Source organism: Amphibalanus amphitrite, unplaced genomic scaffold (genome assembly GCF_019059575.1).
Source record: "Amphibalanus amphitrite isolate SeventyFive unplaced genomic scaffold, NRLGWU_Aamphi_draft 000294F_arrow, whole genome shotgun sequence".
NCBI classification, from domain to species: domain Eukaryota; kingdom Metazoa; phylum Arthropoda; class Thecostraca; order Balanomorpha; family Balanidae; genus Amphibalanus; species Amphibalanus amphitrite.
The window spans coordinates 189,729-212,151 of NW_024881789.1; the positions used below are offsets into that span (position 1 = coordinate 189,729).

At 51.8% G+C, this 22,423-nt stretch overlaps 2 protein-coding genes across 4 annotated transcripts in view; one reads left to right on the top strand and one right to left on the bottom strand.

The window, feature by feature from the left end:
• LOC122387683 (heat shock protein beta-1-like) overlaps positions 1-11,634 on the top strand; it is a 47,198-nt gene extending 35,564 nt beyond the window's left edge. The window contains exons 4-6 of the mRNA XM_043378088.1: positions 4,513-4,615; positions 6,129-6,221; positions 11,092-11,634. Coding sequence (XP_043234023.1) covers positions 4,513-4,615; positions 6,129-6,221; positions 11,092-11,286 — 391 coding nt within the window. The 3' untranslated portion in view covers positions 11,287-11,634. The remainder of the gene's footprint in view (positions 1-4,512; positions 4,616-6,128; positions 6,222-11,091) is intronic.
• Positions 11,635-13,285: 1,651 nt separating this feature from the next.
• LOC122387668 (ribitol-5-phosphate xylosyltransferase 1-like) lies at positions 13,286-22,027 on the bottom strand. 3 transcript variants are annotated; one of them, XM_043378055.1, is made up of 7 exons: positions 21,991-22,027; positions 20,997-21,201; positions 20,545-20,690; positions 16,907-17,056; positions 16,326-16,540; positions 15,778-15,942; positions 13,286-15,411 (listed from the first exon to the last, which is right to left on the bottom strand). In XM_043378055.1, exons 2-7 carry the CDS (start codon positions 21,160-21,162, stop codon positions 15,006-15,008), a joined length of 1,248 nt encoding a protein of 415 aa, XP_043233990.1. In that variant the 5' UTR covers positions 21,163-21,201; positions 21,991-22,027; the 3' UTR covers positions 13,286-15,005. The 3 variants fall into 3 exon arrangements, with proteins under 3 accessions (XP_043233990.1, XP_043233987.1, XP_043233989.1); XM_043378052.1 differs by lacking the exon at positions 21,991-22,027 and adding an exon at positions 21,833-21,978; XM_043378054.1 differs by lacking the exon at positions 21,991-22,027 and adding an exon at positions 21,933-21,953.
• Positions 22,028-22,423: the final 396 nt, after the last annotated feature.

Here is a 22,423-nt window from a genome sequence, read left to right on the forward strand (position 1 = left end):
CCTTCTTTCATCGCCATCTCTTTTTCCACCGCGTGCCGCCGTCCCGTGTTTCCCCATTGCGCGTTCCGCCGCCCGCGTGTTGGTGCACCAGCTCTTCCGTCGTTTATTTCTTCCGCCAACCGACCGTCGCCGTCCGCCCGGCTGCCTATTTATAGCTTCCTGTGCCGGTACACGCGAGGCTCCCTCGCTGCTCCCTCCTCTCCGTGGCGTCGGTAACGGCTCACTGTCTCGGCTCGTCGGCACGGCCCTGGAAATCCGCACGCCGCGTATCGTCGAGATGCAGACCGCTGCGAACAGGATATACTCACCTGAATCACTGGGTGGTGACAATAACAACGGCGGTAACAGCGACGGTAACGGTGGTGCCGCGGGAGAACTGGGATACAGATGGTGCGGATAGTGACACCGACCGATCACCGTTATTGATATGTGCAACTCGCGGTCGCCCTGTGAATTTTGTCGCCACGTAGCCCAAGTTGTGGTCAGTCACGACTCTGTCATGCCAGTCAGGAGGCTGGAACGGTTTGTCGCAGGCTGTCAGCCGCTCGCGTTGTGAGCTGGCGTTTCTGGGTGGAACAGTCATGATCTCATGCCTGTTACCCGGATGACGATGGTAAGGTTCGCTGTGACAGGGTTCCATCCGTCACTCAATCAGCTATTCGGGGTGGTTTGGTCCGAACGGCGACGTTAGGTCACCGCTCCTGAGCAATATCATGCATCGATCGGTGGGTTTAAATGCTGTGCGGCTGCTGTCCGCGGCATCTACATAGTGCAGCATTCATGCGTGCACGCGGCATCTGCACATTCTGCAGGATTCATGCGTGCAACCACGTGGCCCCGTTGCGTCTGGCCTGAGCGGGGAAGTTGATGCTTCATGGAGCTCTCAGTTGTAGTGTCTGCGACTGGTGTTCATATTCAGACATTGGCGACACCCGACCTGCTGTGCCTCAAAGCAAGCTGTGGGTTCTTGTCGGAAACCACCGAGTCGCGGTGCCAACTCATGTGCCACTGCCGCCCCTCTCCGTGCCAGCCACGTGTGCCTGTGGGATGCCCTGTGGCCGCCCGAGGCCAGGTCGGGTTGACGAGGAGGGGTATTTCCGCCCCACCCTGCATCTCCCGTCTGTCGCTCACATCGGCCGCCGGCCGGCGGGGTATGCAGCACAAACGGCCGACGGTTCTTGGCAGCCGGCGTGGCGCGCAGGCTGGAGCCAGACGGGTCGGAGCTCGCCGCCCTCTGAGCGGCGCGGCGCCACCGGTCTCGGCGTGCCCACGTCAGATCGGAGGGAGACAGTATCGCCGGCATCGCAGACCTGTTATGCCTAATACGGGACCGGACTCACTTCCTTATCCCCAGAGCAGTTTGGTGGGGCATTCCGACCGGACCGGCTGGCTGCTATCCGGTGGGTATTTCGTCTGGTTGTGTGATGGTGGCTGGGGGAACATACTGTCGAGTGTCGATGTAGGTAATTGGGATGGTGATTTCCACTGACTTGATCGAATAGTTTAATCTGCATCTGCGACCTTTGTGGATCGACCTGCTTACGAGCATGTAGTATTTTATTGCCGTGTCCATAGGACTTAACTACTCTAAATATCGGCGCTCATCGCGCTCCTCTGAAGCACTGCCACTCACTACTCATTAAGCGTGAACTAGGGGCGCTGAATTATTTAGTCACGTGCACCTTGTATTGAGCGGCCCTGCACGCCGGTGCATGCCAGTTACGTTGTCACGCCGTGCGCGGCCTGAAGGTCGTGTGTCGCAAACGTTTGTAACCGGCCCCGCCGCCTGCGGTGACCACACGTGACCCGAATAGGTAACCCCACCCGGCACCGGCGCGGCGCGAATAATGACATCGCACGGCACAACACGGCAACGACTGGGGGTCCAGGAACGCGCCACACCGCGGCAGTGCAGTCAATCGTTGGTCCAAACCAAAACACCTTTCCTGAACAGTGAGAACTTATTGTGCAGAACCGAGCGGCGCTGTATATTGTTAAAGTTACGGAGCTCACCTCTCAGCGCCGATTGCACGCTGGTCGTTTACAACCGGATAACTTCAGGCGCGCCCCGGACCCCGTCCCGAACCGGGCCGTGACGTCACGTGCCACGATGCACTTTAGTGACGTCACGGGCGATCGATAGCTCGCCACCCTTCCATACCTGGCGCCGGTGGGCCGGCGTGCCGTGCTGCCGCCGCTCAATGAACACCCGGTTCGTGCCGAGGGGACCAGGAAAGACGGCGGGCAAACTGTCAATATGAAACGGCGGCCGCGACTTTCTGGAAGGAAAAAAGTCGCGAGGTTATTCCGATAGTTTTGTGGCATTTCGTTCATAAAGTCTGGTGGAGGTTTGCTGCGGAGCTGGCTGGGTGTTTACAGCCGTGCCGGCGGCAGCGGGCGAGTCGGCCGGTCTGCGAATCAACAAACCGCTGCTCTGACGACTACCAACCGTTTCGGGCGGACAGTGGCCCCCGGGCGTCTGCCGGGCCTCAAAGGGGCGCCCGGCCGAGCCCGCTGGCGCTGACGTTATGTCTCGTCATCATCAGGCGATACTCCGACTGGTCTTAGGAATGACGTAATGGATTTGTAAGTTTCGGTCGTCTGGCGACCCCGCTGTCTCGGTCTCTGACTCTGGACTCAACCTGTCACCTTTCCTTGACCTCGAGAGTGACCTGTTGTTTTTTCGGGAGGTCAGTCTTCATCCTCTATTATCTCCTGGCGACTGATGCTGTCTCTCCCCCACCGTCACCATGATATAAACCCACTGTCTGTTGCCAATAACTCTAACCTGTTGACCTCAAACGAGCCGGTGCTGTCGCGTGCGGGACCGCTCAGAGCCGGTGGGTGACACATGGCGGCCATCACTGACCGTCTGCCGTGACGGGACGACCCGCCCTGGCCCGGACGGTCGCTGGACCCGCCCAGCTTGCCGACCTCTCGACCTCCCGACCGCCGACCGCCGACCGTCCGACCGCCGACCTTCCGACCGCCTAACCACCGCTAGCCGGCCGGCCGCAGGCGCTCTGGCGGGTCGCCCGAGCGTTTGTTTGCCTGTCTGGGTCCCGACGGCCGGTGGCGTTGCCCCACAGGGCAGGGAGGGGCGCTGGGGGCTGTCGGCACACCTCTCCGGGCGCCCGGGGCTGTCGGGCGTCGGCACACCTCTGCCGGGCGCCCCAGAGACGCGGCTGTCGGCGGCTGTCGGTGTTGACGCGATGCGCACTGGGCGTGTGGTGACATGCGGCGCTTGTATGTTGATGTCTGCAGGCATAATGAAGGGATGTGTGTGCTGGACGAACTGGTGCGTCATCCTGCTCTTTTGGCGACGTCGACGAGGCAAAGGCCTGGGCTCTTGTTCTACTATGGTCTTCGTTCCAGTGCCTTGCAGAGACGCATCAGTGATGCTCGTTTGGTGGTTTACAGCCGCCCATCATTCGCGGGATGTTGGGCATGCTGTTTGCGTGCAGCAGTTATGCCGATGAGATGCTGCTCAGCACATGCTGCGCCCAGCGATGACTCACGTGGACCACTCAGACGATATCCGCCCGCCCCCTCTGTCGTGATGTATCCTCTTCCCATATCGCTCCCCTGCTCTTCCATCGCCACTCCCGCGGTGACCCAACCCCCTCCCGCCGCTCCCGTGATGATGTGTGTCTCAGAGGGCGGTGGATGACGTCATTCTCAGCTCCCATCCTCTCTCTGCTCCCGCCTCTCCTCTGTGAGACCCGGACGTTCCATCATCTGTGTGTGCCGAGGCGCCGAGGAGGCGGCGGGCGCAGGGAAGCCGCATGAGGCGCGAGGCGCTCATTCAATCACGTCTCTGAGAGGTGCATCGCGCCGGGCCGGCCCGGGAGGTAGACCGTCTGCTGCTCGATGCTCGCACAGACGGGAGAGGTGGGGGAGTGGGAAGGTGACACAACGATGTGAAATGCTGACAAAATGTTCAGCTGTTGCTGATAAGATGCATACGTCTCTTGAGTTTCGTTCATTGTTAGACTAGTCGGCCTGACAGACCGTGGGTGATTTGAGGGCTTTTAGTTGAAATGTTGAAGAAGCCCGACCCCTTTGACTCCAGGCGAATTCGAACGCATTTTTAGCGATCTAACAGCACCTATCGAGACAGGACTGAATCATCAGTGCACTTATCTCATTGGCAAAACGATGTGTTGTATACCACTGTACTACGTGCCTTTTCTCTCGGGAAAGTGGCGTAGTGGTGGAGGCTAGACTGGCTGGATATCCATTTACGTCTCAACCCTTCCATTTACACCTCACCTGGCTTGGATTAGAATATCACCCGTCATAGATAGCCGTAAACCCCTGTTGCCACCCGTTTCTATTGCGCATTGCCGCGACACTGGCTGAGATACTCACCTCCCCGAAACCTATATCCCTCGATATCCCTGATGTGGTGCTCCATGATACTCTGCACCATGATACATGATCCGCATTGACCAGCTGCTGGTATTTGTATGGCCTGTTCTCGTCTGACGGTGCGTTGTTGTTTTGTTTCAGCACCACATCCCAGCAGCAGTCGGGCTTCCCCGGATCGAGTCTGGCGCCGCGCTCCGACCCGTCCACCTGGCTGGACAACCTGAACTCGCCCCTCATACAGGACGTACGTATTACAACCTGAACTTGCCCCGCATAGCAACCTGAACTCGCCCCTCATACAGGACGTACGTATCACAACCTGAACTTGCCCCGCATAGCAACCTGAACTCGCCCCTCATACAGGACGTACGTATTGTTATTGTAACCTGAACTTGCCCCTCATACAGCACGTACGCATCACGCAACCTGAACTCGCCCCTCATACAGGAAGTACGTATTGTAACCTGAACTTGCTCCACATACAGGACGTACGTATCACAACCTGAACTCGCCCCTCATACAGGACGTACGTATTGTAACCTGAACTCGCCCGACATACAGGACGTACGTAATACAGTCTGGACTCATCCTTGTAGCGGCCTGAACTCGCCCCTTGTAACAACCTGAACTCGCCCCTCATACAGGACGTACGCATTACAACCTGAGCTTGTCCTTCAGCCCCTCATACAGGACGTATGTACAGGTCTCGCGGGTTTTAACGGTAGGTTTTGCACCTAGAAAATTTAGTGTACTTCAGGCTACATCTTCGTCGTCTTAAGCTTTTAAGACGCCGTCTTAAGTGTTGAAGATGCGATCGGCTTGTTGGCTCACAAGCCGGCCATGATCGTGTAAAATGGCTTCATCGTAGATCGATTAGTTTCTGAGATATAACCGGACATGTAAAAGTGCAAAACCTACCGCTTAATCTCTCGAGAGCCGTACGCATGTATTACAGCCTAAACTCGCCATCAACTTCTCAGATGACGGACCTACGTCCTATCGTATTTACCTATGTCAGTTCGCGAGTGTGAAACTACGTGATCTCACGCCATGCTATCGGCTCGTGATTTATTTGATTTATTGAGACATCGGCTCATTAAGGCCCGATATTCAAATGTCATTTTAGTGATAAACCGTAAATTAATGCCTGGCCCCTGGTGGTGATCACTGAATGTTAATTAATCCCCCAAATGGCCCCTGGAGGGGATCCATTAATCAGTTTTGTCGGGAGATGGTGATCGCTCAGATCACTCACAGGTTGTTCTCGACGCTAGCTAAGAATGAGGAGAATGGGCCTCTGGGCTCTTGTAGTTTTCCCGAGCATTGCTAGCCTCTGCTCCCTGTTCCTGACCCATCAAATGGAAACAAATGTCAAAAAAAAATTCGAAAACCTCTGCAGCAATTCCCTTCTAGCTAGCGCGGCGTGAGCCGATGACCGATGTCTAATGTCCATTGACTCCCCGCTCTTTCCACCGATCTGAGAGCCGAAATTCAGTGACCCAACCTGCCCTAGGTATCGACTGCGCCGCAGTTGGCTCTGTGAGCACACCAAAGGAAGGTCGCGTACTGTATTGAAGCCGGCGAGGTGCCTCTGATTAGGCCCGTAATCGTTCCATCTTCTTCAGACCTGGGAAGATTCACCAATATGCATATCCACTCAGTCACTGATGCAAATTTCTAAGGTGTTCACTGCTCAGTCTCCGCGCGGCATTGTTTCGCGTGCTCGTTTTTGTGACGTTCCCGCATCGTCGTTTCAGGAGGGCGATCAGAAGCAGCTGAAACTGCGTTTCGATGTTAGCCAGTACAAGCCCGAGGAGATTGTCGTCAAAACCGTCGACAACAAGCTCCTGGTGAGTATTCCGGTCTAGCGAGACAATCGCTATTGTATGATACACGAGCGCGCTTTTGTAACTTCTCTCCTGTCACCATTTCTTTGTTTTCATTTGGTTCTTCGATACGGCCGAACTCGGATCTGGGAGCTCGAATTTTTTTTCGCGATGATAAGATATTTTACTGATAGATTCCAGATAACCTACCTAACTATTTACCAAGCTTCGACGTGTAGGTACTGGTATTGAAGTTCGCAGCACACGGCAGCTCTAGTGCCATACAGGGCAGCGTGCTCCGTCCTCTATTCTGTCGCCTCAGCTCTATTCCTCCTCTATTCTGCCGTCTCCTGCCTGTCGCCTCACCTTCGTGCTGCTGCGGTTTCCTGCACACCCTGCTCTCGTATTCAGCCTGCCCGGCGTCGACCAGCGTCAGTCCCGTGCACCTGCCTGCCGGTCGCGGGCCTCGAGCCGGGCGCCACCGAATGATCTCAATACCTTTGTCCGAGGCGGCTCCATTGTTCGCTCCAGCCACAGCGGCGATGGGGAGGGGGGGGGGGGGGAGAGACGACTCGGATCCTGTGACACACGCCGGTGAGCTTCTCTGTCCCTCTCCCCTCCCCGGCCTGTCTATCCATCCCATCCGCCAGACACCTCGCCCCTTTCTCTGCCGCCCCTCCCATTGCAGCGTCTTGACACCGGCTGGCACATAGGCTGGCAGCTCGGGCATTCCTGTCACAGGGCTGGCAGCCGCTCAGACCGGGCCGGCTTCGTTTGACGCCGGGCTGTCGGTGTAACTCGTTGGCTGTAGTATGTGGGCTCAGGGTGGACGAGTGAACACCCGCCGCCGTTTTCAAAGGAGCTCCACACACTACATGGTCCATTTAGCCGTAGATGAGGTGGTTTTGCTCCGGCTTCGTGGTACTGGCACGGTATCATATTTAGTCCGACTTCCTGTTCCTTCCTCATTGACTCGGGCCACTAACCAAGACGCCGGTCCCCCCATGGCTGCCGGACGCTGCAGCTGAACTGTGACAAGTCTGGTCTGACTGAGCGCTGGCCGCCGCCACATCTGTCCCGTTCTGTGCGTGGGCACTTCTCGCCTCTGGTGGCGGCGCCTTCTGCCGTTATTATTCATTGGACCGGCGCCGCGCCGCGCTGAGCGAATGCTGACTGATGGCGGCAGGGGAGGGCCGGTCGAACTCCCGCCGCCACGGGTCGCAGGGACGTGACCCCGCGACCTGTGACCCCGTCTGTCGACAGGACAGCGGCGCGGCACCCTATAACAGGACTGATCGCGCGCACCCCCTGTGCCGCACCCGGCTACCACGAGTTTGGTGGCTCATAGAAGGACACGTCCTCCGCATGTTTTACATCAAAGATCAACAGTGTCTAAGATGCTAGTAAAATTTCACAGGTCTTTTTGGAGATTTTTTCTTTTTTCTTTTTGCTGTAATTCGTTCTGAATATTCTATGACCGTTGCAGCCAGACCAACTTAGTAAATATGCGTCGTTAATCTATTCGAATGTCAGTCACATGGCTGTATCGGGTTTCTCTGATTGTCTCCAGTAGATGTATAGGATAATGACTCATAACTACGGTGACTATCGACTGGGCATCAAATGTTGGTTACGTTACGTAACCAAATGGATGCCTTCATTCGCTCAGTGATTAGTTGAGGCATTAATGGACTACCAATGGTTGCATGTGGTGGCCTAATTCATATCCATGCTGGCTGCAGCATGTCTTAGGTGTGAGAAGGGACGGTCTCGGTCTCCGCATGCGTCCTCTCGCTTTCTCCGGGTTTAAAATCTCCGGACACCTACTTACTCGCTTCGTGGTGGCTCGACGAAGAATCGGACGGGACAGGGAGAGTGTGTGTGGGTGGTGGACCGGTGTGGAGAGAGAGAGAGAGAGAGAGAGAGAGAGAGAGAGAGAGAGAGAGAGAGAGAGAGAGAGAGAGAGAGAGAGAGAGAGAGAGAGAGGGAGAGAGCGACCGGCGCTGGCCCGCCCTCTACCATTTTCCACCGGCCGCAGGTTTACGGGCGGGCCTCGGCTCTCTCCCCTGAACCAACACTCACAAACGGACGCGATGGACAGAGAAAAAGCGCCGTGTCGGCCGGCTGATGGGTGTCGATCTCTCGCGTGAGAGCCACGCCCGGTGTCGGTGACGGCGCCGCGGGTCACTCTACTCTGTCGCTAATGGTTCGCTCCGGTGACAGGGCGGGGTCGCCCCGGCGTATCGAGTAACGGCCAAGGTCGTCACAGCAGACCGGACCGGCAGGCGTCGGGCCGCTGTGTGTGTGTGTGGGGGGGGGGGGGGAGTCGCGTGCGCGCACCAGTGGGACCGTTGCGGCTGAATGATGACTCATCCTGACTGGATCGGTGTGGGCTGTCAGCGTGGTGTCACAGCTCGCTGTCGACAGGGATGGGCTGGGAAAGGTGACCGCGATACCGCCCTCCTGTGGTCGTCTCCAGTGGTCTCGCCCCACTCCCCAACGCTGGATTCCTGCCCCACCCTACCCCGTTCGTGCTCCTCCCTGCTGAGCTGAACTCGCTGAGTTAGACGAGTTTGTCACGAACGAGCGCGGCGACTGAGAACAGCTCGTTTTCAGCCGCTGATATGGTGGATAATGGAGATGGGTGCCCTGCTCCCGGATGTCACCATCGCTCCTCTCTCCTCTCCCCTCCTCTCTCCCCATCGCTTCATCCATATGACTTCAGCGAGGAGGGGCCGAGCGATACCTATGTGAACTGACGTAAACCCGGCACATTTTATGGCTATCGAATGTGAGGGAAGATAAGGAATAGATGCGGCTCCTTTATTGACTTGAAGGGCGTGGAACATTCTTGTCATCGATTTTTTGTTGGTAGACGTTTCGAGGAAATAATGGCCAGGATGCGGACCAGCCCACCGCATGACTCTTCGTCATATTCGGCCACGTCACAGACACTGGAAACGTGGCAAAAAGTGCCGGTCCAGACATCGAACAGCCGATCAGCGTGACGTCATTCTCGAAGGGCGGTCTGTGGTTAGACTGAGGCAGACAAGTTGCAATCCCGCCCCTTTTCCCAGTGAGAATGCCGTCCCTGACGGCATACCTTCGGTCTGATGGTCACGTCCTCCAGTATTACGTGAATGACTCTCGGTGCTAATCGTACGGCAAATAACATGCGCCGCTGGCTAACCGCCTGTTTATTAAGTCAGGATTTAACTGTCGTAACTCGTATCTAAACCAGCAGCCAGTCTGTTGGCTTAGTCGCAGTTCGATGCAATCAAATAGAACGGAATGCTATTTGTTTAGCCGATTTTTGGCGATATTGTGTTTCCCGGGCCAACCTGCCAGCTCGGCTGTCCAAGATCAAGAGAAAACTGGCATGAAGCCCACACCGGAACTCCAGCCAGGTCGGATAGGACAGGGAGATGAAAACAAACTACAGTTGTTGTTTTCGTTAGTGCTGTGCTGAATAATGCCCCTGTCACAGTGTCATCGAGGCTTTCTGTAGTCAACAATGGACAATTTTCACAAGAAAACGCGGAAAGGTCTACTAGGTTATCAGTATTGTATTTTATCAGCGCTAAGCCCTCACCTTTCTTTGATTAAAAGGCGATAGTGAGCGGTGCCGATCACCAGTAGCCGACGCCACTCCCCTGCCCCACCCAGCGTATCCTCTGACCCTCGACCTGCCGGAGCGCTCCCCTCCCTTCTCGACACCGGTCTGTCGGTGCCCTGTTCTCATCGGTATTCGGTGCCGACCTGTCACCGACAGCCGATTCGGAGCCGCCACGCCCTGAGGTTTGCACAATGCCGCTGACCCGGCGCTGAGTCACACTGCTGGGCCCGTCAGCCGCCGTGATGTCATCTATCTCAGCGGGGCGAGCCGGGGAGCAGTCAGTCTCTCGTCACACGGGGTGACGTCATCCTTCCTGACGCTACATGACGTCATAGTCGCGGTCATTGATTTCAACTGGGAGCGGTCGATTGCCTTGAACCGATTGTCTTGTAACTGTATAAGTTGGACTGGGTCAGACTCCAGAGCAGCGTGATGATTTGGGAGTTTCTCTGTATGTGGGGGGATGGCTAGACGACGTTCACAGATTCCATGTTGGTGCATCATATCACGGAACATTTTCCGGTACTGAATCGTCGAACCAGGCCCCGTAAATTCCATCAATGGGGCTTGAATAAGATCCAATAAGCGCGCATCGAGTCAAGTCCAGTCTGTTTTTGCTTGAGGAAAGTTCATAAACAGTTGAAATTCAGCAGCAACGATGCAATCAGGTCACACCTGGCTCGTGTATCCGCTGTTACGTAGTTGATTGTACTCCGGTAAAAACTTGCTGTACCTACTCAAATCAGCAAATGCTCAGAAATGTCGACGTGTGTTGCGGTTTTGTAGAATTCGCTTGCTATTGGTGGATGAAAAATCGTGGTTCTATGTGGAACGACGAACTTATTCCTGCTATGTTGAGTGCTTACCTATGTCAAATGCTAATGACGTGGTGCTGATCCAGTTCAGTTTTGTCGCGTTTTTTACTCACGCTGTGAGCCTGTGCAGGATTCCCTCGTCCTCTCCATCCACTCATTCAGCTGATGTTCCTGTCTCGCCATTTATTGAGCTGGGCTCCGTCCTGCCCATCCTTCGAGCTGTCGGCGTCATCTTGTCAGCGCCTTCAGCTGTCCGTGTTCTGACCCGTCCTCCTCCTGTGTGTCCTGTCCACAGGCGCACGTCTGTCTCGCTCAGCTCTCCGCTCGGCACTCCAAGTCCATCAACTGATCTCTCCCCTGTGTGTCCGTTCGCAGGTGCACGCCAAGGCTCCGTCTGTCTCCCTCAGCTCTGCCCATTACTCGAAGTCCATCGACTGACCTCTCCCCCTGTGTCCGTTCCCAGGTGCACGCCAAGCACGAGGAGAAGTCAGACAGTCGCAGCGTCTACCGCGAGTACAACCGCGAGTTCCTGCTGCCGCAGGGCTCCAACCCGGAGATGATCAAGTCGTCGCTCTCCAAGGACGGCATCCTGACGGTGGAGGCGCCGCTGCCGGCGCTCGAGGGCGGCAGCGGCCACATCCCCATCACTCACCAGTAGCTGCCCCGCCGCCGCCGCCGCCGCCGCAGTGCTGCCGCCTACCGGCGCCGTGTCGAATCTCGTGCGGCTGCTGCGCCCCGCCCACCTCAGGTGCCATATACCGGCCGCGCCGGGCGGCCGGGCGCCGCGCGCTGCAGCCCGCCGCAAGCGAGACAGACCCCTGCACCCCCGCCGCGCGTCTCCCGGCTTCAAACGGACTTAAATCCGAATTTCATTGTAGCACAATGTGATAGTGAAATGTGTACGTTTAATAATTTATTAAAACACAAAATGTCGTTTTATCGTTCACGCGGAGTGGGCCCGGCTCCTTGTCGCTGATGTATGTGAATACGAATACGAACGTCGACAGTCTGGCCTTTGTCACACCGAGAGGAATCCTATTCTGATACAAATAGCACTGACAACGTCGTCCAGGTTGTCGGAGGCAATTGTTCTGCCCGCAATTGCTTTCGATGCTGTGATCCCCGATTGAAGTAGCGAGATGTAGGAGTAACCCACTGTCCACTGGGAGATGCAGCGTCAATGAGACACTCGACTAACTGCGAAACATTCGATTAATCGAGGCGTTCAACAGAGAAGCAGGTCGTCGTTCGGCAATATCAAACGCAAATGCCTTCCGAAGTAGATTTCCAGACACATTCAAGCTCCATCACCCATGTATTACACGTGACGCTGTGTTACACGTGACGTGACACGTGGTTACAACCACCCCAGTCAGCTGAGAGAAGACATTGACCCATACGAGTAACGGAGCACGGCACTGTTCTCCGGGTACCAATCTTACGGTTAGCTCATAAACCCGGTGGCATGTCACTGGTATCGACGCGGGTTTGTCGTTTCACGTACCGAGTGACACACTCTCGCTCGATAGCTACATGAAACTGTGAGATCAGGCCGATGTGCTAAACCTTTCATGAAAACGTCTGCTACAGAGTTTGGTCACGGTTTATGTGGCATCACTCGTTTCCTCAGAAGCTGCTAGCGTTGTTAGTCCCCATAGCAACTAAGCCTGGACCATCCCGTAAACATCATAAATGATACTTGACGTCATCTAGAACAACAATCAGACGTCGTTTGCGTCTAGAATCTCCCACACCACACTTCCAAGATACCGCATTGCCTCCGGCCAAGAAGTGGGCTATCATTTATACAGTGGAATGGGGCGGTCCCCCGGCTATCCCTGTGAGTTCCACCGTCTGTTGCCAGCCGGGCCTCTCGGAGCCGTGACGTACCGGACAGCGCCGGACAGCTGGCGGGATCAGCTGGTGGAATCAGCTGGTGGCTGGCGATGCCAGCTCTGGCGCTGGCTGCGACGCTGCTTCAATGTCACGCTATAAATACTCGGGTTAGAGCCAGCGAGAGGCTAGCTTCCTGATCAATTGCTCAGAACAGAGTACGCTGTTAGAGAAAGGAGGGCGCCACCCGGCTAGGTGGACAAAGTCACTGGCGATTGGTCCAGACAACTTGCGCACGAGGGAGCTTGCAGGTTGATAAGAAAAAGAAATGGAGAGGCAATGACAGGACCAGCGGGTTAATTGTCCGGGTGACCGGACGGGAAACCGACCGCAAAATCCAGTAGGACGTCTCATAATACATAGAGTTGTTAAAAAGAAAACAGCCCATAATTCGATATGAGACGAATAAATGCCGACGACGAACTAGATACAGACTCATGGGTCATCTGAGTAATGCATCAACTCGAGTTCAAATCACCGAAGCTCCTCGTGCTGAATCGAACTTTCGTTACAGCTCTGTCGCGGCTGACTTGGCGTCCAGCGAGAAGACGACCGGTCTTTGATCTATCGACAGGACGAACGGATTCCTGTAAACGTTACTGGGTTACAGAATAGCGGCTCCCCTATCTGGGCACGTGGTTGACAAAAAGACGGCGAGTTCCTGATTTGCAATAAAGGCGTCGATGACCGTGCTAATTGTATCCCTACTCGCTCGGTCACCTGTTGCTTTGAATAAGACAAAGGTCGCTCTTGAAAGTCGTGTATGACATGGTTCGGTAATTTGTATTACGTATTTTACCAAAGGCTTTCCACGGGTCACTAAAACATGCGATGCTCAATCCAACGTGAACCTCTGCGTTACCATACGTTACTCACAGTTACCATAAAAGGCACATGTCATGGTAAATATTACAACACCTAAATGGGGAATGTTGCAGTAAGTTCACGTCCCGCATAAAACATTGACTAGTGCCAAGCCGATGGTTCAAATGTCTCCACACCACAGAATATTGCCCACATTGAAACATCGTCACAAAATGAAGCGCATTCACGATTTTCGAGTAAATACCAGTTCAAGCACATAACTAGTCACAGTATCGAAAACTTTATGAAATCGGCATCCAAACAAAGTCGTGACAAGGTATCAATCTCACCGGTTGTCGCCGGCACCATGGGAAAAAGCAACATGTTTGCATTGAACACACATTACACCGTCAAAATGAAACCCACGGTCCAGCTACGTGTCACGCTAACGCAACGCCGACACTAGGGCTAAGCGTGTCACACAGCAAATGACTGGGAGTAAAAACGTTGGCCTCATATTATCACAGTTCCCCGAGGGTATCCAGGGAATCGATGGGGTTGATGGGGACACAAGACTTGAGCCGATCGCAAATCCACCAGCGTTTTCAACAACAGGTTGTGATGGTAAATGATGAGTACAATATCCCTATATTAATGCCTGATGTCACAATATCTACCCGTTATCACTAGATATTAACAAAAACCCATGACAAGTTATCCCCCGGGCTTGCACTTGACTATCTTCCCTTTCCCAATGCATCACAATTAAGAACATGGGTGCTGGCACACACTGATCAAGACACCGACTGCATGACATGCGTCAACACAGTAAAACCGTCGTTTATCCTAAACACCTGGGTCATTTGACGTATCACAAAGCGAATCTCAGCAAACGTTACCCAGAAGCCGAGCGCGGTGCTTGAACTGGTAAGACTGACTATCAATGTGAACGAGTACGAAATATGTCACTGGTTCCGATACTTACGAGTTACGGTAAAGTGGTTATGTATATTATGATTATGGCAACTTTGAGAGTGGATTTCATATTGATATTTAAATTGATAAACTAGAAAATATCCCCGATCGGTTGTTAACACGTCAACGACTTGCAGGGTACAATGACAAAACAATGCACCGTCTTCAATGGACTGAGACCACATCGTAGCAAAATTCACTCACTGGCCACTTGTTTGTTTGTTTTGTTGGGTTAGGCCCTTTCGGTCCAATGAGACCATTTCAGAGCCGGGAGGATGATAGGATATAGGGGGAGACATTGGTCTGGGCAGGCACCCTAGTGAGTCGCCGGGGCTGAGCCCGTCCAGAGGACAGACCATCCAGCCCCAAGGCACTCACTGCACCCGGCTACGGGGTGCGCTCTCTCGGGAGCAGCGGTGCCGCTCCAAGGGAGCAGCCCGCATGAGATAAAGTTGCCTGTCCAGCCCGCAGGGGGTTTGCGGCGTGGAGGAGAAGGATTTCAGTATCCTGTGGATAGAAGCACGGACCGGGTGACTGGCCACGTCATGGTAACGTCTATAAAAGTTTGAAAGTTTGATCACCGTCTACGCTGAGCTACGCATTATTCCCACCCCTACCATCACGTCATCTTTTCCCCAAACAATATACGCACCTCTTGTTTCAAAAACCACATAACACCCTTCAATCCCTAAGACTCAGATCACATCACGCCTTACCATCCTCGCCATGGAAGAACTTACGTACGATGACGTTGATGAACTCGTTGCGGACTCGCCGTTTGAAGTCCTCATACCAGGCGAGCAGGCGGCGGCGACGGGCGGCGCGCTGGCGCGCAGTCAGCGCCGCCTCTCGCCGCAGCAGCTCAGGCAGATGACGCCAGTCTCGGAGCCAGAGGAACGGGGCGCCGTGGCGGCGCAGCAGGCCCGGGCCGGGACGACAGCGGCCCACTGGCGGCTCGTCCGCGACCATCACCGGCACCGAACCGAGCGCCGCCGCCTCGTACTGCCGGTAACACTCCGGGTTGATGCCGGCCGGACTGAGGGTGAGGTCTGACTGCAGCAGGGCGTCCACGTACTCGGAGGCGGACTGGTGCGTCTCAGACTCTGTCCACCTGAGGACGGCAGGGAAGGGAAATAATATTACAGGCTACAGTCGCAAAACGAACGTTTTTCACTAACGATGCTTTACGTTGCCTTACGCACAAAAATAGCGGAGGCGCATCCCACACATGTGTTGACCAGCTCACAGCCTCATCCATCGTAAATTCTCAATTTCACATAACACAACCGCTACCAGAGCTCGGTCCAAAATCCAAACGACCGGGTGGTCGATCAGTGCTACCCTTCCCGCGTGTGCACCGGCCAGGATCGTCCGACACAAACATATGCCTAATGCATTGTTTGTCGGCATCAGCAGCGCTGCAGGTACGGCTGGATGTATAACACGACATATGCCACATCTGTTCTCGCTCACTCACTGCTGTCGCGTCTTGAGCAGGCAGCTGTGGTCGGGAACGGACAGCAAGCTCTTCAGCAGCGTCTCCCGTGACGAGTTGGCGTACACGGTGCCCAAGAAGTTGCAGCTGTGCGGCCGCGGAGACTTGAAGTCTATCGTGTACGGGCCCTGAGGGAAACCTCGGTACCTGCGGAGGGCGGGGAGCGCTTAGGATCGATAACAGTGTCCAAGAGGCTTGTGCTTCTGCTACATATGCTGCAGTGAGGTGAATGGTGATACACTTTCAGTCATTATAAGGTTTCCAGCAGGCAGCAATGCGAGTCAAGAGGGGAACACAAATTTTTAGCTAACGCTAACGTAGCTTTTAACTTCCTAAGCTGTATTTTTACATACAGACCTCAAAATACACGATCAATTAGGAAAAAATGGCTAAAAAGGATCCTGCAAGCCCGTCTGAGGCTCAGAGACGCAAACACCGGCGACACTCAGCCACTGACCACTCTGTGAGTGGCCGTCACCGCACCGTCACCGTCTCCCCATCACCGTGCGCACCGCCTTTCCGTGACTCACGTGGCAACACCGAGCGGCCACTGGAAGATGTCCTCGCCATTCACGTCCGGGTCATCATACACGACGAACAGCGCGTCGACGCGGCCGCCGTGGGCGCGCAGGTACGGCCGGATCCAGGTGTTGTTACAGAACTCGCTGCCGTGCAGCACGACGGCCGTGTGCTGCAGGAGCACCAGGCGGGGCAGCAGGTCCAGCCACTGGCGCGCCACCCGAACCTGGTGCAGCGGTGGAGGAGGGAGTCGAGTGAGACCGGCTGAGCCAGGTATAATGCAGGGTATAATGTTAAAGCCGGGTATAATGCAGGGGCCGTGATCAGTGCGAATGGGTTACGATGACGAACAAGCAAAAAAATAACGAGCATGAATAGGTATGTAACGATATGCAGACGTCATCGTAATATATAATGATGTATATTGTATATTTGTACATGAATAATAAATGTAACAACTAATAGGCAACGACGCGTATCACTCGCGTAATATCTTGTAGCACATCCAATGAAGCAACACGATTCCCTATAATTCTGGCCATCGTGAGGCACATAACCCAGTGTTTGTGACTTTGGCGATTTCGGCGCTGACCTTTTCATCGGTGCGTCCGTTGAGTATGAGCACCAGGTACCGGACATCGGCCGGCACTGTGTTGGGCACCACGCCGGGACCATGCCGGAATGTGAAGGTGTACTTGTAGAAACGGCGCGAGCCCACGCTCCACGGCTCGCCGGGTTTCTCCTGGCGACGGCACAACGTTTTATTATGACATCGTCCAACACACTTTGCCACTTTGCCTTACAGCTGCCTCCAACACTCTAACCAACAGAGAAAGCCAGTAGTTTCTTTAACCCTATTCCTGGCGGGGGGGGGGCCTCAGGAGCCCCCCCTGAGGTTTTTTGGTTATTTCTCCCAAACGCGTTGAGCTAGGAAGCTCAAATTTTCTGACTTTTCCTAAAAGGCTTCTACGCAACATGTCTGAAAATTTTGAGTTGATCTGACCTCAGGTCAGGTCACCAGAGGCGGTTTGGTGACCCTACCTCAGAAAAGTTTGCAATCACGCCAGAGCTAGAGTTTTTGACCGATCAATTTCTTCTCTTCAGGGTTTAGTTAGGGTACCAGTATGTGCAATTTGTATATCTCGGAATTTTGATATCGGTGACCTAAGGTCAGGTCAATTTCGCGACCTCCCCATTATAAGTCAATGGGGGAAAAATCAACTCCCTGTTTTTACCACTAAAACGGGTCGGAATGGCCCCATATACCATACATGACTTCGTATACGATCAACCTTCACTACCTTGAGGTCTGTTTTGCTGTTGGGCAGCTGTGAGGTCATGTGACGTCATCAAAGGTCACCAAAGGTTTTTGGCCAATAACTCCGTACAGGAACAAGATACAGACGCGTGGATGGTCTCATTGTGTTCAGCTCGTCAAGACGCATCGAATGATATACATGATGACCTCGAGGTCACGTGACCTGAGGTCAACCTTTGACCTTGACCTTTCGAGGTCAACATATATATCATTCGATGCGGATTGACGAGAGGATCACGATGATGCCCTTAGTTTGTTCCTATCTTGACTAATTCGAAAGTTATTCGAGAAAAACTCTCTCCATATCTAGCGCCGCCATTTTGACTTTTTCGACCCCTGTGACGTCATCTTTGACCTGACCTGAAAATGACCTTAGTAAAAATTGTAGATCTTGGCCGTGCGTATCCGATGCCGTTTACCGCTTGTCGCTATCTTGCTTCGTTCTCGAGATCTCAGGGGGGTCCGAATCGGCCCCCCCCCCCCGCCAGTTTCTTGTCCCGGCGGAGCCCGCCAGGAATAGGGTTAAATGATTTTAGCATAACAATTTATCTACACTTTTCAATTATACCATACTTATGCACAAAGTTAATGGTCAATGATCCTTAACCCTCGCCAGGCGAGGGCCTTTTCAATAACACGAACGGAGGGGGGGGGGGGGGTTGGTACGCCCCACCAAAGCGATTGGCCTCTATGGCACTAAGAAACGCCAAATTTACAGGGTAGGTGGGCCCATAGGAGGTCTCGTCCTCGTGAAAATTTTGTGACTTTAGGTCAATATTTAGGGGGGGTTTGGGGGTATACGTGCAAAAATGTCGCTAAAATATGTCAAAAGTTTTTTTTTTCGCTTTTAACTTTTCATCTAGTAAAGAGAGAGTAAAAATAAAGGCACCAATGAACTCAGCACGTTCGTGCGCATCGATTGATATACTCTGTCACCAATTTAAGTGACCTCTAAATTTTCTTAAAAGTTAAGTGAACTTAAATAAATTAATCAAAAGCAAATCAAAATGCATCATTTTCTTAAAAGTTAAGTGAACTTAAATAAATTAATCAAGTTAAAGCAAATCAAAATGCATCATACTGCATATCATTCGAATCGCCTGAGCACAAGGAACACAATGACACAATTTTACAAGCTCTAGTCTCATTATGTGCCAAGTTATTAGCAAAAATGTAGTTTGACCTTAGTCGACCTCATTTGACCCGACCTAAGCGTTCTTGCAGCTTGCAAACACCAACTAGATGTAAATCAAGGAAGTACGATACAAAAACGTTACAATAGAGCACAAATCTCTCATCTTGACACATTCGGGCAAATTTCCTTAACCCTCGCCGGCACAGGCCATTTTGCGTCCTTCAACGGCACCCTCGTTGGTTCGACCCCCCCCCCCCTCGCGTTTGTCCCCTGATCAAGCTGGAGCTTCGCGGAAAAAATGAGCGTGTTGCCCGTCACGAGAGGAAGCCGATGATACCCAACTTTAAGGTCCTAGGTCATCGGTTGACCTTTCAGGTCAGGTCAATGACCCAAAAATCGGGCAAAATCGGGAGCTGTTAGAAAGTTGTAACATGTGGCTGCTAGTGCTATGGAGGTTTTCGGTGTGCTGATCACGATATATCGTGTTAGTTTTGATCACAGATGATGTCTTTAAGCATTTCGACCAGGTCGGGTCAGGTCAGGTCAAGTCAACCGGTAGGGGTCGTGACGGGTATTCGTAGTACGTGTCAACCGCCTCTGACAGCTTCGTAACATGTTACGAAGGCAGCAAAACTACTTCGTAAATGTTCAAATGGTTGCTAAATTCAAATTCAGCTAAAAAAAAACTAACCAAGAAACTTGTAAAACTCGAAAAAGTGAACCGAGGTCACCAAAGGTCAATGACCTGACCTGACCTTCAGGTGACCTTGACATCCACTCTAATGCATGGGAACAACATCAAATCACATGTTTGAACGTTGGAAACCACGAAAAGCTTGCAAACGCGCGACTAATGCGAGCCGACATGCGCCGAATCGCGATTCCGGCCAAACATGGTCTCGGAAAGTAGGTCACAGGTCAAAGGTCATTTGGGTCAGGGTCATGCAATTTTCAGGGTAGGTGTAAAATTGATCAATGCGAAGGTACTGAGTTTCGTCGCGATCGGCCGCTTTTTACGCGAGTTATTCGCGAAAAACCTTACGGCATCAACACCCCGTGCCGGCAAGGGTTAAAATTTGTGATGACCTCTAGATGACCTCAGGTCAACGGAATTTGAAAAAAACTGGGGTGCATAATATGATGGTACTCGGTGAGCTAAGCATATCCTGCAAGTTTGAATCAAATCGATGAAGAACTCTACTTTTTGTGAACAAAATAGTGCAATTTTAGTGCCATTTTGGCAATATACCGGTCTTTGTGACCATATGACCTGATATCAGGTCACTGGAACGTTAAACTCCCAGGTCAAGTGATTAATAGATGTTCCAAGTCCTGTCTCAAACTTGGTAGCGCTACGTGCCATAGTACCCACGCTATCAACGAAGAACCCTGGCATTCAGTCGCCGCTAAACTAGTCCAATTTTCCCCTGACCTTGTACCGGTTTTGTGTCCTGGTGACCTGCGCTGAGAAGACTAGGACCTGAAACCTGAAATTTTCAGGATAGGTGCGAAAAGGTTGCCTCAGATGGTATACCACATTTGGCGGCGCTGCGCGCCGCCGTTTGCAGTGCCCTCCCTCACTGGGCGAGGGTTAAGATGAATTCCAAGTTACCAGATGTATTATTGGAGTAGTAACCTGTTGACTGTTGGTAGCATTGTGAGGTCCAACATTGTACCTATGTTACAGGACCTATTATTGTTTCTGTAAAAACCTTCATGTGGTCAGTGCAAAACCCAAGTAGCTGAAAATTGCTTGACCAATAATTGACTAAATCACCTGCAGTCTGGCATTGAATATGCTATTCCAGAAGTACCACCCAATGGCTGCCTTGCTCCATATCTCAATGTGCTTGCTCTCATCTTCTGGTGGATTGTAACCAGCTTCTGAGGGTTGGACCACTGATGTTGATAACACCTCTTCAGCTGTGGAAAGAAATCCAGATCTAAAATGGCTTACATTGATACAAGGGCAAATAAGAAATTAACCTTAAAACTAGATATACACAGCATAATTGTTAAAATTTGCAAAAAAAAAGATGGCAAATGATGAGTATTAATCACCTGCTCATTCAAATAATAATTTCTCATCTGATCAGGGAGATGCTTATTTCACTCTTCAATATTTAGCTTTAGAATATGCACAAACACCAGTTCCATATAGGTTTCTAGACATAACTAGCTTTACTAAAAAATAGGCACTAACATAATTTAACACATTTTATTGCTTACCTTTTTGTTTTCCCAGATCCGGGGTGCAGCTTGAAGGTGAAGACTGTCCACAAATATCCTTTTTTGCTTCAGACACTAAATATTTGCTAGCCATTAACATTGTAAGCAGAAGATATAAAACAAAAAATATGACAGACAGTACTGATAGTGATATTCTTACCTTCATCTCAAAGTTATTCTATTTTCATTCAGGACAAATAAAAATCTGAAAATGTTGCATTGTTAACTTAAAGCAAAATATCTTTACAAATAGAATCAGCTTCATCATAGATGAAAGAAATTATCTTGATAACAATATTCAACTCAAAATGAAGCATGATAAGGCATAAGCTAATTGCTTATTTTTATTTCATATTGTCCTCGGATATGCCTTTAAAAGTTCAAAGGAAAACAGATTTGACTTTGTTTGCTTGTATTTAAGAACAATATTTCTTACTTGCATTGCAATAACTCAGATAAGAAATTCTGGGTGACATCCAACCATTAATCCCATAACTGACAAGAAACAGTAACTATTCAATGTGAATAGTGGGCCAAGAGCTAAAGGGAGCTCTCACTGCCTTAAATTCTTAAATCTTCTGAGAGGATTGAACAAATGACAGCCTTTGGGCTTGGATCTCTCAATGTCTCTATGGTAAATAAGATAGGTATTAATGACAGTTCATGTGGGCGGACGCTCTATGGCCTTGTTGCTGGTGCGCCCTAATAAAACACCAAATCATCATCATCAAATACAGTACCTGCATAGTTTCTAGCTTGTATGTATAACTGGACATTTTAGTTAAAGATACATTTTTTCAGTTACTACCCCAAAGTCCCATGTAATTTTATTATACCATCACAATCAGGCTTCAACCATGCTGATTCGTCTTTTGTGGATATGCTAATACAATAAAACATCAACTGATATCATAAGCTGTTAATGAAGAAAATAACGCCGATTCATAGAGGCAAAATATCGGTATTCGTAAAACAAAACCGACATAATTCTCACGTTTTCAATTTTGATTTGGATAGGTACTCGACAAATTTGTTTATCATAGTTCGTGGCAGTCGCGCTATATATGTAGATGGATCAAGACTTTTGATTATTGTATGAAATCACGTGACAAAAGCTTTTGTATGCACTTGGTTTCCCCGTAGTGGTCTGGTACATCACGTGACTACCTTGTTTTTTTCGCCCTGGGCCTCAGTCGTTTTTCAGTCGTTTTCTCGGTTTCCCTTGGGTTTCCGTGGGTTTCCGTAAAGCAGCATTTGCCTCAAGGCTATAGAACTCCCTCAGCATTCGCCATTCTGAGTAATCTGCGTGGGGAATTTTGCTTTGATCCAAGGCCCTTCGGATCGGCTCAGTTGCAGTTTTGGGCAAGATTCTTACACATCAAGATAGTCTTGGGCTCAGTCCGCGTGCTGGAAAGGACGGGAGCTAG